Raw genomic sequence first — 19,602 nt, forward strand, 5'->3', positions numbered from 1 at the left:
TGTACATTTGGGCATGCAGTGATTGTTATGTAATGCTTAGGTGTATTTAATGTCTTCTGACAAATGTGTCAAGGTTTTTCTGGAAATGAAGAAATTCATTTCTCCTACATTCTCTGTAATTTCCTGGATAGTTTTGGGGGTAGAGGTGGGGGGGTTGTTCTGGAGCTTTTATTATTGTTATTTTCCTGTCTGTTTCCAAATTCTTTAGTTTCTTGCCTTGATAGCAATGTGATTACTTACATTCTTGCTTTCTGTGATTCATGTATTACACAGATTATAACAGAAATAATGCTGGTTTATTTATTAACTAACATATGCAGAAAATATGATAAAATTTTTGAATTTTAGGTTTCGGATTTAAAGGTTATTGATGTGTATTATAACATAACTTTATAGAAGACATGAGAAATTAAGAAAATTCTCTTAGGTTATATATAATTTTAATTTTAATTCAGTATAATATTTTTACATAGTTTGTACAGCCATACACATTCACATGCACATGCCCTCATGATACACATTGCTGGCCAGTAATGTATGCCAGAATGCTAGCAGATAAGAAAAATATCAATGTATTAATAGCATAGACATTATTTTTTATAACCAAACCCAGCTACTTAATTCTTATATTAAAAGCACCATTTTCAGAATGCATATTGAGAAAATTAACTCTGTTCACAAATTTTTATATTAAGGGAGGAATGCTGAAGAAATCCCAAGCCCTTCTTTCACATTCTGTGTCTTAGTTTTCTTAATCTCTTACTTTATTTGTATTGTGCTCTGTATGAAACAAGTTTTGAAGTGACTTAAATCACCCTCTAAACACAAAATTCAGCTTTGAAAAGTTGGATACAATGCAGACTTCCACACACACTTCTCTGTTTAAAAAAATGTGACATAATAAAGTTAGATCTTTTATCTTCCCATCACCAACAAATAGATTTATTTTAAAAAAGATAAATCACTGTGTTGAATCAGGTTCTTCATCATTCTCTAGAATATAAATTGACAGAGAGTTGAGTAGCTGAGATTTACAAGAATCAGGATCAGGTTTTTCTGGGCATACAATCTCAAAACTTAAATGCAGAATCTGAAAGATCACCCTGAATATTAACATTGTATAACCACTTTCCTTCTTTGTGTATACTTGCTTGCTGTTAGGAACAGTTGCTCTCCACTGGGGAACACTGATATAAGGTGCACCTTAGACAGTGGGAAAAGGGTTTCAAGTACTCCTTTGTGTGGTGAGATTTGAATCTCCAGCTTTCACATACAAAGCTTTTTTGGTGTTTCAATCCTCAAAGCTGACTGCTACAGCTGAGGGCACAAGATGCATCAATCTTGAAGAAAATTCTCTCTAGAATTTAGAGCACTTCACCAGAACTAGTTCACAGATTTAGCCCTTCTCCTTTAACTTGTGTAATGGATTATTCAGAGATTGTCTAAAGTGCATAGGTAGCATCCGTATTTTAAACTGAACATGGGTTGACTGTCTCAGAGCATGCCCAGCAAACAAATAGATGTTTTATGGAGATTGAGGATAACATTTTTCTAGATCCCAAAGTTCAGTTTTTTACAGATTTTCGTAGTGATTTGGGGACATAGAAAATAGATTTCTATTTTCCTGTAATGTTCAATTCCAAGGACGTTTCATGTGGTTCTGTATAAATTCTCTCTTCTTAGATGACCAGATTCTGTAGGAAAATGGCAGTAAGTGCCCCTGAATCTGCACTGGATCTGGCCTTAGTGCACAGTATGTGTGTATATGACTAATTGGCAACATCTAAAAATCATTACTGTATTAATGCCAAGCGTAAGACTATTCCAATCTTAAATTATTAAAGTGTGTGTCATGTCAAGAAAAAAAAAACACAAAACAAACAAACACAAAAAGTCAAAAAGATTGAAAGCTTAGAAGTGATAATATAATGAGGGTATGATGCTTTAAATACCTCTGGTATTGAAATAATTTGGGTTTTGACAGAGTTGTGCCTTCTTTGATCTATTGCTTTTTTCTTTGATATTCTAAGGGTTGTCTGGGCTTAACAATTAAAGATTATAGGTCTGATCCATTTCAAAGATGCAGAATGCTTACTGCTCTTAAGAACTGTGGAATTTGTGAATGTTAGTACTTCTACAAAATCAGGTCCAGGTTTTTTTAAAAGACCCAGAGCCCTAATTTAAGAAAGATATCAAGCAAATGCATGTTAATGATACTGATATGCCAAATCCTCAAACACATGATTTTCATAAGTGAAGGAGAAAAGTGATAATTCTACAGTTTAATCCATAACAGAGCATTTTTTCATAAGAATTAAAAGGAGAGATGTTTCTATTAAAAAGTAAGAATATGATTTTGTTCCAAATAAGAAAATAGAATACAGAGTTCTGCAGTGTTATTAAACAAATTATTGACAGTATGTGCCTATTTGAGAAAAAAAAAAACACTATTAACACTAACATGGAGCAAGAATACTCCATTTCCTAGCATATATCATTTTATGGAAAAAAGCCAACTCAGTGCTTTGTGCACATTTATCTTGGTCCCTTTCTCGTTTGAATAATGATTCAATCATTAACATGCAAAATAAATAAAAATAAATTTAAAATAAAATTTTGTTAAATAAATGCAGCTGTGTTTCAGACATAACTCAGTCAAAAATTCAAACTGCAACTAAGGCAAGTCATTAACAATCATTTTGGAAACATAACTTGCTGAGTTAAAATTATTCTTTTTGTTTTGAATGTTTATTCATAGCTTATTGTATGTGCATCTTTTTTCAACCATCACTGACACACAGACTCAGACATGAACTTTTAAAAATGGATTTAAATCCCTACATTGATTTCCCTCTTAATGGAAGAATGTAATAGTAAATGCATAAATAATACTCAACCTTTTAATGCAAAGATGTAATTCCCTTGAGAAAGATGGCAATACTGGACCAATTTTTCTGTATATAGAGAAAAATCCTGCAGGTAATTTACTGGGGACTTATTCCACATTGGAGAGCATACACAGAAGGCTCAATCTCCAGTACTGCTCTTATGAAGCCATACAGTCTTCATCTGAAGAGCTGTAAGCATATTAGTGTAGCTTCAGACTTGGAACCTATAAATTTTCAAAATGTAAAGGTCGGAAGACTGTATTACTGAACCAGGAATAGGGGAAGGCAATATCATAAACTTAGAAAAGAAGAAATGGCTCCCACGTTAATCAAGGAAGGTGATGATCTCTGTACTTGACCTTTTTACACAGCCCTCGCAGCCTCATTTGGTTAGATACAGTGACTGCCCATCCAAGCTTTTTCATTTTCCATCTTCCTACAGAGGTAAATAAAAGTTCTTTAAAACATCTGAGGGTAAATTCTTCTGCCTAAATTCTAGTCTGTGTGTCACTGGCAAGACATCTATGACTCCATATTCTGGGCCAGGACCTTGCTTAATTTTAATAAGCGGGGTTTGGCAATTGAACATGTTCAGCCCAAGTAACTGCCTTCTTGTCTTTTGTAAAAGGCAATGCACTCAAGTCTATCTATCTGAGGAATCTTAAAAAAAAACTATTTTAAAACAATAATGAAAGACAGGAGTATCTTTTTTCCTCTGCAGGTAAAAAAGAAGAATTTTCTCAGCTGGATACTTCTTTAGATGAGAAATTACAAAGGAGAAAAGACTTTACATACAAATGGCTTCATACACAGCTTTTGGATTATGGAGCTGCCAGTTTCAAAAATACGAAGTGGTGAGGTCATTGCCTTTTAATTAGATTTTTTTTTAACTTTTAAATTTATCTTGTAAAGTGAAACCCAGGTTAATAACTCTAAAACAAACATGATTTTGTAGCTAGCAGATAGTACAATGTATTTCGTGGTCTCAAACATGACAGCTTTTAGAATTACTTTAGTAGTCATTGTACAGACACTTCTTCCACAGTGGTAAGCAGTGCAGAATTTTATGATAAATAACTACATAGCTTTATGCTACCAATACAGTGTTTGTTATGTTATAAAGAGTGTAGGAAAAAGTGCTTATTCATCACATATTTTATAACATTATTGGTATATATTATGGTTTTATTAAGATCAGCTATAATTAGATCAACTGTAACATTACCTGTATTGTTAGATCTGATTAAGGAAGTAAAACACCAATTTTTTAACTAGATTGTATGTATTTATATTTTTTCTTCAAAACATCAGCTCAACTTTTTCATCTTCAGAGTATACCTTAGTAAAATATTATAAACATGCTTGTTCTTTATTAATTTTGGTTGTTAAACAGGTAAAATAGCAATATAATTTAAAAAAAGGTTACTCTTATTCCATAAACTAATATGAAGACATAGTAAATATATTTTGGTCATAAATTCAGTATAAACTATTGATATCCCAGTAAAGTCATTAGACACAGTGTCAAGCACCCCTAATAAAACCAAACAAGTTGTCAGTGGACAAGCAGTGGACTAAGTGTAAACATTTTAACTTCATTTTCCTTAAAAATATATTTAATTTTTTATGAAGTGGACTGCATATTGCTATGTTTTGTATGGAAAAATATTCCATATTTCTTAATTGTATCAGTAACTCTAGGGAGTATATGGAGCACGCACTCCCTAGAAAATATTTATCTGTCAGTCATGTTCCATAAAAATGAAACACTCCAAGTGTTTAAGATAACTGCCGTTATTTTTAATTTGAATGAAAACATTGGAACAGATCATAAAATGATGTATAAAAATAATAAGACATGGAAATTTATGAAAGAATTGTTTTAAATGTTATTATGTTACCTCTGCAGGTGTGCACTATGCACTAGTACTTGTAATGCCATTTTTTGCAATTATGATACCATTTTGGACTGTGGCAGAAGTCCCGCTGATCTCCATTGGAATATCACTTGTAGACTGTTTGTAACAGCTGGTGAATTTATGTAACTGAGAACAGTTTTATTCCTATGTAATATAACAACTGATTTTACTATAATTTATGTCAGTACAGCAAAAACTCATGCACAGTTGCATTTATTGGCATTATTTTTTTAATTAGTATTATATCATTTTAATAAACAATATTAATTGTTAATGTTTTCTTGATTTTAATCTTAAATATAAACATTTTAATATTAATTACTCTGCTACATCTTAAGCATAGAATTATTTTAAATAGTATCATTTCTACTTAAGAACGAGTGTTTCCAGGAAAAGATGCTGTACAGGTATTTTAGTGAACCCAGTAAAGTGGGACTTAATGAAATTTCTATCCTATGTTTTTCCCAGCTGTCATTTTTTGCCTGAGTTAGATCCTGTGATATGTGACAGTAGGCAAGTACAACTTGTGGTAAGAACTTGTTTCTTTATGGGACTTTACGGAATTCAGCTATGCCTTGGTAGTGCTTCCAAATGCATATTCGATGTAAAAAACAGACTTTTTCTAATTAAATATAATCTTTAATATTGTCTCTATTTGGCAATCAAGTCACCCATTGATGGAGATCACAAGAAAATGTTTTAGCACAGGAACCCATGTGTATACATAGCATTCTAGTTTAATGATCTGATATTAGGTTTAGATTTAAGTCATCAAATGCTACTGTGTGTTTTTTAAAGCTTCTAAATCAATCAAAATGTTTTCAAAAATTAGGTATGGTTCAGCACCAATTACATTTTTGACTGAAAATATGTACTCTTGTCAGTCAGACAAGTTTAAACATTCCTAAACTCCCTAAATCACATACCTAAATCATTCTAATGTGCCCATAACATCATTTATGGAAATATAATGAGTTGGGCTTATGTGTTAATATGGTGACATTATAAAAAACGGTGTTTAAAATCAGAAACTATTACAATTTCTTCTTTGTGTTCTTGCATCACTGAATGTCCACTACCCTTTTCATGGTTTGGTGGTTTGGGTTTTTTTTCAGCATTTGAAAAAAATCATTTTCTGAAATGGGTAGGTTGGCAGTAGGGGGAATATGATAAATTAAACAATCTGAAGATTTACAAAATAAAAAGACTCAGTGTCAGAGATAAACAAGCATTCCTTTGATAGTCAGCAATGTTGGGATTACAGGCCAATTTATACTCACCCTGCATACACACACACAGAGATATATATATATATATACATACACACACACACTTTGCATTTTACTGCCAAATTACTAATATTCTTGTTTATATGAGTATATAGGGGGTTAAAAAATCGGAAAAAAATTATAAACTATACAGAATTAGTGTCTTATATTCATATATATATATTGTAAAATGTTGCATAAAAAGAATTTCCCAGTTAGAGATGTCATGTGTCTCATTCTGTACTCTGAGAAATCTTGGCACTTTCAAACTCCTACCTTCCTTAGCTTCATCATCTATGCAATATGTGTTTTTTGGACAAACCTCTAAAATTCAGTGTTGAATAAGTGTTTTTAAGACTTAGATGTTTCTATTTACTTTTTTCATTAAGTCAGATTTTGTCAAAGATGTTTCTCTGGTGTGGGGTGTCCCCAGTTCTTAGATTCCTGTTAAAGTTTAGGGGCTGAAATCAAGAGCCAAATGACCGTTGTGATGGGGTTTGGTTGCAGCAGCACAAATAGTTATTTGTTGCATGATGTCTAAAATAGTAATTGCTCTAATTTGAGCAAGTCATAATCTAATAATGTTATCTAAATTACATATTATGTAATTATTGTTAAGCATATGTACATATAGGTAGGTTGTATTTTATTTATAGTAGACAGTTCTGTCCACAAAATCCTACTGCAATCCCACAAGAGTATTATGTGGTGTGCCCACATAACTGGCAATGTTATGGAATTGTCACAGCCTGTGCCACATAATTACATAGCTGTTCCACATGAATGACATACAGAGAAAAATACAGTAGAAAAAGGAATAAAATGTATCTCTAATGCAGAAAGCAGTACTATGTAGGCAATGAAGTAATGATGTGGTTTGTACACACAGACAGCTGGAGTATTATGGTTTTTAAATTTATATGGATTCTCTTAACTTGTAAAGGTTTAAGTGCAAACATACTCCTGCTGCTTTGGCACAACAAATCAGTTAAAAGCTATGAAATCATGGCAAAAATTAAGCTAGTACTTTGCTGCAATTGTTATCAAAAAGTAGGAAAAGTTGTGGTAAACTGAAAGAAAAAAAGCAAACATACATTAAGAAAATAAAAGAAAAAAGAAAAATATATTAGAAAAGAAAAGCATTTCTAGGAATTTCCAGTAGTCTAGTCATATGTCATATGCTTGATCATAATATTTCCTTGTGTGTAATAGGGTCCCTAATTTGTATGTGTTTCATAAGCCTGCATTCTGAATGTACCAGATTAATATGATTTTTAATTAAAATTAATTTTTTTATTAAAATTAATTAATTAATTATAGCATTTTCTAAATTATATTTGTGAGCATTCCAAGAGTTTAAGACATTCTTTTTCATGGATACAAAATGTTATTTCAAAGGTTGCATATTAACAATCAAATCTTAGCTATTCCAAATGGGAAATAAACCTGATGTATTAACCTGCAGTAAATCTAATATCTTAGTGCATTCACCTAGATTATTTTGATGATTTGGATTGGTAGTAAAACTACAAAAGTCCTTAGGAAGGCATGCTGACTTACAGTTTAAGCTGGACACATGAAAATAATATTATTTCCTGAATGACAAGTAGGATATACTTACTGATTCATCTTTGTATTCAGTTTAAGTTATCTACATGCTTAGTCATTTCACTGTTAAATAGTATCTCCAAACATTAAGATATAACTTGAATTTAAAACCACTCAACCTCAGAAGGTTACAGAATATCTTGATAACATAGGAATAGAAAAATATTCAGATGCAGAGCTGTATTCAAAGAAAAGGTTCCTTCTGGTTGAAATTAATTTCCAATTAATTAGAATTTAAAAAAAAAGTTTGTAGTAAAAACTAATGGCAGAAAGTCTGAAGAGTTAAATCTGATGATCACAACAGACGGCAGTCCAATACTGCACTCTGTGAAAAAGTGTACAAGTATCTTAAATGTCTTCCAAATTTTTGGCTCTAAGCTATAAATGTAAAAAGGAAGGTTTTAATTAGCTTCAGAAGACCTTCAATCAGGTTCTTTACAAACCTGAAATTAAGTTTGCTCCAGTGATTAATACAACCTTAAATATTACTCTGACTGTAATTGGGTAAAAACACTTATCTTTATTTGAAAGAAAATAACAAAGATTTTACATCAGAGAACAAGACAGCCCTATTAAAGTCTAGTATATAATACTAAATATTGTTGTCTACGTGATGATGAAGACTCAGATTCTATGATTATAGGGATTGGATAATACTTGTGTGGAAAGAGTTGTTTAAAATGCTGTGGCCTCCTGGGTCTTTGGGAATTGGGACAATAGAAAACTTCTGCTGTGTATTAAAAGAGATTAGACGGAAATAAGAATGATCAAGAATATTGTTTCAGATCACCCTGAGCATCACAATGATTGCATTATTTTATTACTGAAGGACTAAAAGCTTTCTATTTAAAGATTTTGAACATGAGGAGCTCTCACAAGGTTAAAGTAACTGTAAATATTAAGGCAAAAAATATAAAGAGTTGTCAAGATAAAACTCTTGTACTTTTCAAAGTTTCTAGACACTGCTATGGAAGAGAATATAAAATATTGATGCTAGCAGCAATAATATAGCCTGCTACTTGTGCAAAGAAAATTTTAAAATCATGGTCATTAAACATATAAAAGGCAAGCATCAGAAAACAAAGGATAAACTTTCGGTACTAACACAAGGGGTACACAGTCACTAAGGAAGAGCATAATATTATCTGTATCTTTGGAGTTGTTGGTTTGAAAATGCATGAACTTTTTAATGAATTTTACATAAAACAGTGACTGGGTAAAGACAAAGAAATGAAACAGGTCTCCATTTCATCTGAGTCCTCTAAGTTAGACTGGACTACAAAGCCTGTCTGCATTGGTGCAGTGCTGCTCTTGGTACAGTGAGCTGGTTTAAACAGGAAGTCTGGAGATCGTCTTCTCCAGAATACCCTACAACTTTATAGTAACAGCATTTTCTTGAGAAAAGGGGAGCTGCAGGCTTCAACCCCCCCCCGAAAGGAGTTGAGACCCAGTCTCCTGATTCCCAATTAAGCACTCTAGTTACTATGATACTGTTTGCTTTTATAAAAAGTGGACTCTACTCAGTTGGACACCTATCTTCTGAAAGGATTTGGGGCTTTTCAGCCCAGATAGAGGAAGGATTTAATCTGCCTTCTGGACTCTGCTTCTGAAGGTCCAGAGACTAGAAAAGTATGCCCTTATGTTCAGTACTTCCAGCTGACTAACTACACTGTGGATTTTGTAGATCACTCTTCCACAGTGTCTGTTTTTTCCTCATCATTGTTACTGCCTCAGTATCTAGTCAACAGTATTAGATGGCTGCTTTTGGTATTAAGCAACTTCATTTCAAGGAAAGGGAGCTCTTGTTGGGCAAATGTGAAGTCATTTCTGCAAAACTAACAATCCACCATTTACAGTGTGTGGCATCTTCCAGGTCGGTATTTTTAACCTTTGCCCTAGATGTCTCCAAAGCAAGGACTCATTGCTGAATATCTATTTTGCCATATTTATGTGCAGAAAACAAGCATTATGCCAAAATGTATCTCCACTGGATGTTAGAAGTTTATAATTAATATAATACTCTTACCTGAAGTACAATTAAAATGCTGTCTGGTGGTTATGGTTAATTAGCAAAAAACGTAGATTAAATTACTTACTGGGCCCTTGACTGATTAAACTGATACGTGTCCTGGATAAAACATAAATATTGCAGAAAATAATCCAATATGACATCTCTGACATTCAACTATAACTTAAATTATAGACTGGTCAGTAAATGATCTTAAGCTGTTTAAGGTTTCATCAGCCGTCTGCAAGATTGATTTTCTTCAAAATTACTGTACTAAAATGTTTTCTTTTGTTGTTGCACTGACTCAGATCACAAACCACAATTTTAAGATCGGCTCTTATTTACAAAAATGCTTTGACATAGTGCATTTGTTCAGCTTAGGCAACAATAAAGGATTGTGGTATCATTTTGAAGAAGGTTGTTTGACAGACCGTGTTTGTTTATTTGGGGTAATGTGAGCTGCATTCAGAAAATGTTATATTTTATTTCATGATTGTGTACATTCTCTCCCACTGCTTCCAGGCAAGCCCTGTAAGCAGAGAAGACACGGATTTAGACCTTGTTTCCATGGCCAGTGGAAGTGCTTTGACTGAGAACAGAGAAAAAAATAAGCAGGCACACAGACACTCAGCAAGATCCTCAAGTAAGTTACAGTTTTTTTAAATACCAGTTTTAAAGATCACTTTAAAATGCTACGAAAGGAGCATGCTTGGAATCCCTAAAAACACATGCTACTACCTTTCTGTTTCTTTCTAACCTAAAACCTTTGCATATGTTTTCTACAGTTCTGTTTAAAAACGGTCATGAATAAAACTTTGCTTTTCTGATTTTAATGGGAATTTCCATATGATGGAATACGTCTTCTGATGATCTGGTTCTTAGAAAATTTTTTTGTAAAGCATAGTGAGTTTTTTTAAAAAGTTTGCTGTTTTGGGTTTTTTTTTCCAAAAGCGGTTTGGAAAATGCATGTTTCGTTAACTGAATACCAGAGCACATATCCTAATTGAGCCACAGATTTCTGCTATGTTGATTGCCAGTTATGCTGTAGTATGTGTGCCCCACTGAACTTACTGTAGCTCAGTGGCGGAGGATCCTTTTAAAGCCATATATTTTTACCACTCTATTATCCTACAAATTAACAAAAGAATGTCTATACAGAAAAAATTAAAGTTATAAAATGTTAGCATTATAAGTTTCATGTTTTATTCTGTGTAATGTAAGTGAAGAAAATGTTACTATATTTCTAATGATATGAGGTGCTATATTTTTTTTGTTTGTGAACAATACCTTTTCCAGATAAATAAAACTCCATGCCCCCAAAATTACAGAAAATATAAGCAGTATTAAATAAATTTGGCAAAATTATTGAAATTCCTAAAACTATTTAAGTAGTGAAGCTTCTTGAAATGTTGTATGTCAAAATAGAAATCAGGTTAGTTCATAAATTGTATGCATTTTCCACATTTGCCTTTTTTATTATGTTTTCATATATGATGACTTTTCACTTTTAACAAAAAAAAAACAACAAAAACTCACTCTAAACATGTAAAAATATTTGATGCCTCTATTTTTCTGACATACTTTTTAAAGGCTTTGGAATAAAGATTTATTTACATTATATTAGTCTACCACAGGCAAAAAATAACAGTGAGTACAATTTGTCCATGCTTATTTACTTGATTTACTTTCCTAAAATTAGATTAGATAAAATTAATCATCCTAGTCTAAATTAATTTCGTCCATGAAGAAAGAATATGATTCTCTCTCTGGCTGCCATCTTAGAAAAGAAAGAATTATGTCCTTAGTTTTCCTGGTTCCCTCCATTGGCTGGTTATGAACCCCCACCATTTAAAGTAGATGAGATTCCTAACTGCTAAGATCTTAAATTTAGGTAAGACAAGTCTAAGCTACTGACATCAATGGCAAAATTAACGTTATATTCATATATTCAGAATAGAATGAATTCATATCTTGGATAACTGAGGTATGCAGTATACACTACATTCATATTAATGTATAATTGCTGTCTAGATTGTAACCCACACTGTATGTCCATCCAGAAGAATAAATAAGTATAAGGTCTTTCACCAATGATAAGCATATAGAACTATGTTATGAGTTTGGGAACAATAAAGATAAAAAGTGTCATTCTATTATGCCTTCAAAAAGAAGAGACTAGGAAAGGAGCAGGAAAGAATCATCAACTGGTGAAGTCAAAAGTGCGAGAGACAGAGAGACAATTTACAGTGTCTGCTAATATATATGTATTTTCATAAAATACACATATATTACAACGCGATTTTATATTCATTCTCCAGATCTCATGTATTTCTGCACATGCATCTATATAAATCTTTTCATCATGGATTTGATAAATTAAACAGTGATGATACATTAAATTATAATGCATATTATATATAAATGTTATTACTATTAGCTTTGTACAATTTATATTCAGTATATAAACATGTTTATTGCATTAGTTCCGTTTGCAGAAGACATTCAGTTTTCAATGATCGAACATAAATTATTAGCTGTGTGGGTATCCATAATCTGATACACTAGAAATTTGCCTTTATATATTATAAAATACTTTCTCGTTGTATTGTTTCTCTTGGTCTTGCTTTCTGAAATAGCTAACAAAGAAGCCTGGAAACCTCTTTAGTAATTTAGTATGTCTATTCATTTTGAGCTAGCCTTTTATTACAGAAGAGCTTAGAAAAGGTGCTGTGATGTTAGAGGTGCTGCCATTTGAATAAATAATTAAATCAGGTTCTTGTACTATTTTTTCAGGAGAATTCAACCTTGATGGTTTGCTTTTTAGGTATATTTACCAAAAGAAAATCTCCAATATATATGATACCAAAATAAAATCATTTTATATACTGCAGGAACATGACTTCATGACTGATAATGTGTTTGTAAAGACAAAACATACAATGCTTCAAAGCTGTTATCCTTTCATTCAGAGGGGTTTTTTTAGAAAGGCCAAGTCAAGATTTTCAGACATATTTTGGGAACTGCCCAATTTTCTTAGAATTCTTCATTAAAGAATTTGAAATGTTTATCACCCAAACTTACCTTTTTTTTTTTCTGAAAAATGTGGATGGTGTATGTTAATTCTAAACTAACTTAATTGTGTTCCTTGACAAAACAAGGTGAAATGAAGAATAAAAGAAATGCTGTGGCCATATCTCAGTTTAAGGAAAGCATGTGTGTATTTGAAGTATTTGACGTGATCCCATGTTATATGTTCAAAGGGAAAATTAACTGTGCATTAAATTCATCAAGTATTTAAAAAAAAGTATATATAGCCTAAAGAAAGAGTAGCAATCATTCAATTAGACTAATTAGTTATCTGTCTAGTTTAGGACCTTGTCTCTACTGATGGGCAATATGTTATGTTCTCAAACACTTTATAATCCAGAAATTGTAGGGGTTTTTTTATGCTCCCTGGTAACTAATTATTCTTTTCCGTTTCTTGAGGTGGGCTTTTTTTTGCGTGGGTTTGGGGCATTTTTATGCATTCTTGTCTGACCAATTCTAAAATCTTGATCTCTGTGTTTCCTAGTGCTGATAAATTGCAAAAGTAGGCGTGTTAGAATAATCTTTAGCTGAGTATATTTTCTGCCTTTCAGTTTCACATAAACTTACCCTGCTTTTATGCAAAAGGAGAGAAAAAAGCTCTTCATAAGATGGTTAGTGGCTTACAGTTTGAATTATGCAAGATTCAAGTACCAATATTCATTGGTATTTTCATTAACTCTGTAAATATTGGGGTGAATTGCTGGTTACATTTTTTGTTTTAATACTTGCTTGAACACTGTTACTGTTGCAAGATGGGCATAGAAATGTTTTGCAAGAATTAAATGTCATTTATTTTTTTTATATCTAGCTAGACAGGATGATTTTTTTCAATACTAATGCCCACTTTGTGAGCAGGCAATGACAATCGTAACCTCTATTCTATCATCCTTATCTGATTCTAGCCAATCGACCTTTGGATGAGTCTCCTACAAAATTACATTGTCTACCTGTCATCACAATTTTGTTGTTTTTCTTTGCAAATCATACTTTATTTTCATTGTACTTCTTGTCTTATGAACAGTCTTGTCTTTTGACAGGGGTTTCCAGAAGCACCAGATTTTGAAAACGGAATGCAATGGGAGCTATGCCTTTAACTGTTATTTAAAATACTGTCCAGAATTCTTAATTCTTCTCTTGCTTGAATTCTAGTCTTTCAGGGAGTCTCTGATATGAATAAAAAACTCTTTCCAGGAAAAAATTTAGAAGAACTTGGACCTGAATCTTGTCATTCCTAAATCACCCCTAGTTCAAAAAATAGCCCATAAATACTCTCTCCACTACAAAACATTTATCAATTTCATTTCTCAGATAAATTCAAACCTTACCATTCTGTCAGTCAAATGAAATTAATGAAGTTTAATAATGCCTTTCTTAGAGTGGAAAGACTTCAAAATCAAGACAAAAAAAATTAAACACAGTAACTTTTATGGTACAGCTTCACTTCTTAAAAAAATCCCTGCTTTCCTGCTCCTTTCTTGTTAGCATTAGTATTGTCTATATATTCTAGTTCCATAACTGCTGTCTTTCATTTAGGATTTATAAACTCACTGCATGCAGTAAACATCTCATTTTAAAGCTCTCTCTTCATGCCTTTGCTCATATTTTACTGAGGGGTTTCTGGTGGTCTTTTTTCTCTTTCCTTTTTTTGATTTTTTGTACGCAGTCTGAATTAGAATGTTATAGAAACTGAGTAAGAAACATCTTAGAAACATGGCATTAAATATGGAGGTGCTCATTTAGTTGTCTTTTCGTTTCCTCAGCATTTGCCTGCTTAAGAGTCTCCCTAGAATATAATGGTAATATTTGTCCTTTCTCTTTAAAAATGTGTAAGAATGCTGTAAATTTATAGTGGATATTTACCATACAAATTGCTTATTATTGTCAGCAAAATGTTGAACCCAACTTACCTTAGAAATCACAACTGCTGTCATGATTTTAGGCATAAAAATGTCTCTTCTGCAAGCCACATCTGGTTATATGACAACATTAATGTTAGTGGACAAACATTTTGCCCAGTAAAAGATAGTGAAATGAGTCTGTAGTATTAATATTTTTGTGCTGAAAAAAGGCATTAGATGGATGCAAAAGGGTTCCACAGTTCTGACGTAATCAAAATTTACCAGGCCTTGATACCTAGTAAAAAAACATGAATGTTGTTTTGAACATCATTTCAATGTAGTATTTTTTCACCAGATTCCTCTGTATATCTTACCATAATAAAAAATATGCCTCAGAAAGAAAGGTGTTAATCCACCATACATTCATGCCTAGCATATATTTACATGGTCAGAGAAAAATAGTTAAAAAGTAATTAAACCTATGTTAGGCTCTGAAAGAATGCAAAATAGTCTCAATCTGGAAACCCTTAGACATGTTAGACTAGAATGTTACCTAGGCAAAAAGCCATGCAGAATGATGGGGTAATTTAGCAGTGGCACAGCTCTATAAATGACTTCCAAATTAGAACTTCCTTATATTCTGCAAACTTATGGTGCAGGTAGATGAAGTTCATAGATTTAGTATTGTGTCATATCCAAATTTTTCATCTGACTTTGATTCTTTCTTTTAAATAATCAATGAGAAAAGGCAATGTATTAGAAAATAATAAATCAGTACAGTAATCTTCATTACATTTTAAACATTCTTGAGTATTCTGAATTTTAATTGATGTCCTGTATATGAAAATACACAGCACAATGGAACTTGTTCATTTGCAGGCTTAGATGCTAAAACTTATTTTTCTGTTTATGATGCTGGTAGGATACATTTTATCCACACAAGGAAAAGTATTTGACTGCAGAATCAAGAAGTTTGGCTTTTTCCCATTCTGTTGCTAGCCTGTTAGCTGATACTAGGAATGTCATTTGGAATCTATATACATAAATTTTCCTATCTGCAGAAATAATAGTCATGATATATACATTCCTTGTATAATGTTTATATATCTGCTGATGAAAACATCATTATGTTTAACAGTTTGGAAAGGGAAGGGGCTTCTTCCTCATTTGTGAACTGGATAAACTATTTGGAAGCTGACATGTCAACAAAGGAGTCATGTTACAGATGGATATACATAGGTACAGCCATGCAGGCAACAAACTAGTTACAGTATGGTGACAAAATCAAGGGATGTGTCAAATTGTGGAATGGTTAAATCACAAAATAAGGTAATTGATGGCAATGTAGGTCTAACTCTCATTCTTTTACTTTCTTAAATTCACTGATTCTCATTTTCTTTTTCCTTAACTGGAGAGATGTTTTGTTGAGTAACAATAAAAGTGCAGTAGTCCTTGAAGAAATATTGAAGAAGGTTTCTTTCAAAAATGAACATATAATTGTGAAAGTGAATATGAGGTGAAATCCTAGCTTAATCAAAGCCAGTAACCCAGATATCAATATGATACATACATCTAATAGACTGCAAAAAATCTTCAATTTTTTTACTGTTTTGTAGGGATTTTTTTTTAAAGGTACAACGTTTGAGTATTTCCCTGTTCTTGAAATATGCCATCTTAATAGCATATTTTTTTTTAAATGTAAAGAAATGCACATAAAAGCCTGTCTTATCAGTTAGTTCTACTGATTTCATGCCCAAGTGTTCTAAAAATTCAACTAGTCATACGTGATTCAACTAGTCATACGTGATACAAGACTAAATAAATCTGGATCAGGAATGTAGTTGTGTATAGTTTTGCATAATGAGAATACTTATGCATACAAATTTGACAGATTCTGCAGGATCATGACTTTTTCTGTTTGTTAAACATAGCTGAAATATACTGCTTTTCTGACCATTTGAAATCGTTATGGAGCTACATGTATATTTTTCTATGTATTAATTGTATATCAAACAGCACACACCTAATCTTTTTGAACAGACTGCAGACTGGTGATTTACAAGATGCTCCTTGATTCAGTTTTAGGTTATATATTTTAAAATACCCTAAATGCAGACTTTAAAAGGCATTTTGAACTTGCTTTCATAAAATTTATCAGGGAGAAAAATTATACAGTAATTTCATCTGGTTTGATTTGTGAAAATAATTCAAGAACTGTGTTTAACAGATCCACAGAGGCATTTCCTAAAATTTAAGTGCTTAATATTACATACTGATAGTCTTTTAGTAGGGTTTGGGGATACTTGGGTGCAGGTTGGTTGTTTCTGTTAAAGAGAAGCCAGGTTCTTAAAAATGAAAATCCAGTCTGAGACATTAACCACTTGGAACCTTGGAACCATTAGACACATCAGAAAAATATTTTTCATATGGGAGGGGCAAACAACAATTTTGGATTTCCTTTTCTGTGGGTTTTTTGTTAGGTAGTTTCAAAAATTTTTTCAAGTCAGTGCACAGAAGGACACAGTAATGAATGCTGGGCTACTATGGAGTAGTTCTGTTGGATGGCAAAGACGTGTCTCCCCCAAGAAAAATCTTTCCTTGTTCTTTTTTCCCCTTCTAATCTGTCTGTTTTTCATTGCTGACTTTTCCATACTTGTGCTCCATACTCCTTTCATTTACTATGAAAAATTGTTCTTTCTGCTCCTCAAACTTCTTACTCCAGCATCATCATCCTCTCCCATCCACTCTTAGGCTGCCTTCACACAGTCACCAAGTCTTGTGTTTCTTTCCACAGATCCTTCTCTGATTACCTTTTTCCTCAGTCTCTCCATTCCTTCTTGTACCCAGATATTCCTTGCCAGTGTTGCTCAGACTTATCATCTCCTAGTTTAACCTTCTTCCAAATTTGGCCTGGTTTAGTGTACTATTTAGATAGATCTTGAGCCCAGACTCTTAATGTACTTATTCTGTATATCATTTCTTATCATCATCTGTGTTTTCACTTTTTTCAATTAGGAAATTTCTGAGAGTTAGGGCCCATCTAGTGACACTTAATCCATGTCTTTTATTCTTATTTGGTCCCTATTTGCCAATTCAAAACTTTCTTCTTTCCCATATTTTCTCTCTGCTCTCAGTGTCAGTCTGTACGTCAAGTCATTCTAGTCTCTTGCACCATCTATGCCAGGGTATTGTGTACCTGGTTAGCCTTAGTTTCTCTAAGAAACTGAGTTAGAGAAACTAACTCTCACTTAGTTTCTCCTTAGTTTCTCTATTAACTCCAAGTCAGTCTCATTTCTCTTTCAGGTTTTAATTCCAGCCCCCTGCCTCTTCTCTCAGTCTCTGTCCTATGGGATCTGTAGTTTTTATCCGTTCCATAGCTAGGCTACATCTGCCACAGAAAGCATAAAACAGTCAGACTCTTAAGTTCCCTGACCTAGCATGATCTTCAACATTATTTTTAGCTGTAGTCTTGCTTAGCTCTGTGTAACATCATGGTAAAGCATGTTTCCATGCTGACTGATATTTTAGGGAATAAAGCCCAAAAAAATCAAGACCTTGTCCTCTGATCATGTAGAAACTTCAGTTTGTATATACTTTATCCAAATTTGGACAGATCCTAACAGCAAGTCTCTATTACTTGGCAGACTTAAAGTCTTCTGTGGAAAGGGGAACATAAATGTTTCACATATTTTCTTAGAAGTGACCGACCTTTCAGAAAACTTCAGCCAAAGGCAGATACTCTGTGTAAAATTTCATCCTAAATGGTCAAAAATTGATAAATGGATAAGGAGCTGAAAAATAAATAAATAAATATTTGGCTTCAATAACCAACAGTGCTTAAAATCCTGTTCATAGTTAGGAAAATGTTATAAGTCACAGGAACTTATTTGAGCATTATGTTTATTATTTTAAGTGTTCAGAATGGCAATTAATAAATTTTATAACTTATTCTTGCAAATGCTTGTAAATATTTATCTATCTGAATTTCTTCATGCAACTCAGTCACATTTAAGTCAAGTATTTAATTGTCAGCAAGATCTAGTCAAAACAGCATCATTGTTCAGTGATTAAAGATATTTAAGTTCATTGTTTCTATAAAATTTTAAGCTTAGCCTCTAGTCCTACCAACTTGAAGTCAAGGAGATTTACAAAGAAAACTAATCATTTGCTCGCAAAACAAAAAGAAAATCATAAGTATGTTTTATCTTCAGATCTCCATATGGAAAGGAGATATATCTTTGCATATTGCACGGGATTTCGTATATAATGCTCCTTCTGAAGGCTGTACAAATATAAGTGTATGAAATACAAAATTTAATGTAAAATTGCAATACATTTTTATTTTGATGTAAATAATGCAACTAAAAAAATGTTTGATCCACTTTCAATATATCCATAAGTAACATTATTAAAAAATAACTTTCCTGAGATTGTAGCATTTACCTTTTTCACAGACCTGCTGAACCTAGCTTCTTTTCAGAGCTTAGATTGATGTAAACGCTTTGCTGCTATGGATTTGTTCTGGTCACTTTCATTAAAATGTTGAAGTGTTTTCTCCATGCCTTCTTATGCTGTATTTGCACTTAAGTAATACAATATGGTAAGGACTTTGAAATAAATTATATCTCCAGACACACAATGTTAGGTCGATCGATAAATGCCCTATGACGTCTACTATACATCATAAAATGTCTATCATAGCCTGTTTAACAAAGCTTTTCTTCTTGGACACCAAGAATTTCATTCAAAGCATTTTACATATTGCATTACTTATCAAAACAGAGGATATGTAAACCTTGACATTTGTTAAAAGACCCAGGCTTTAACCAAAAAAGACCAGAACAAATCAATAGCAGAAAACAGATTAAACAACAGAAAAGTGACTGCTTAGAAATAGAAGCATGTGAGCTTAACCCAAGACAAGCTTTCAGCACATACTCAGAAGAAATGGTTATTCAATATATACAGGCACCTGAAAATCTCTCA

The 19,602-nt window shown here is 32.6% G+C and overlaps 1 protein-coding gene across 1 annotated transcript in view; it reads left to right on the top strand.

The window, feature by feature from the left end:
- The window catches only part of LRRIQ1 (leucine rich repeats and IQ motif containing 1), a 110,325-nt gene that overhangs the window by 85,950 nt on the left and 4,773 nt on the right, over nucleotides 1-19,602 (top strand). Inside the window, exons 23-25 of the mRNA XM_034063056.1 lie at nucleotides 3,610-3,742; nucleotides 5,276-5,336; nucleotides 10,214-10,334. Of these exons, the coding sequence (XP_033918947.1) occupies nucleotides 3,610-3,742; nucleotides 5,276-5,336; nucleotides 10,214-10,334 (315 nt within the window). The remainder of the gene's footprint in view (nucleotides 1-3,609; nucleotides 3,743-5,275; nucleotides 5,337-10,213; nucleotides 10,335-19,602) is intronic.

This window comes from Melopsittacus undulatus, chromosome 5 (assembly GCF_012275295.1).
Source record: "Melopsittacus undulatus isolate bMelUnd1 chromosome 5, bMelUnd1.mat.Z, whole genome shotgun sequence".
Classification (NCBI taxonomy): Eukaryota; Metazoa; Chordata; class Aves; order Psittaciformes; family Psittaculidae; genus Melopsittacus; species Melopsittacus undulatus.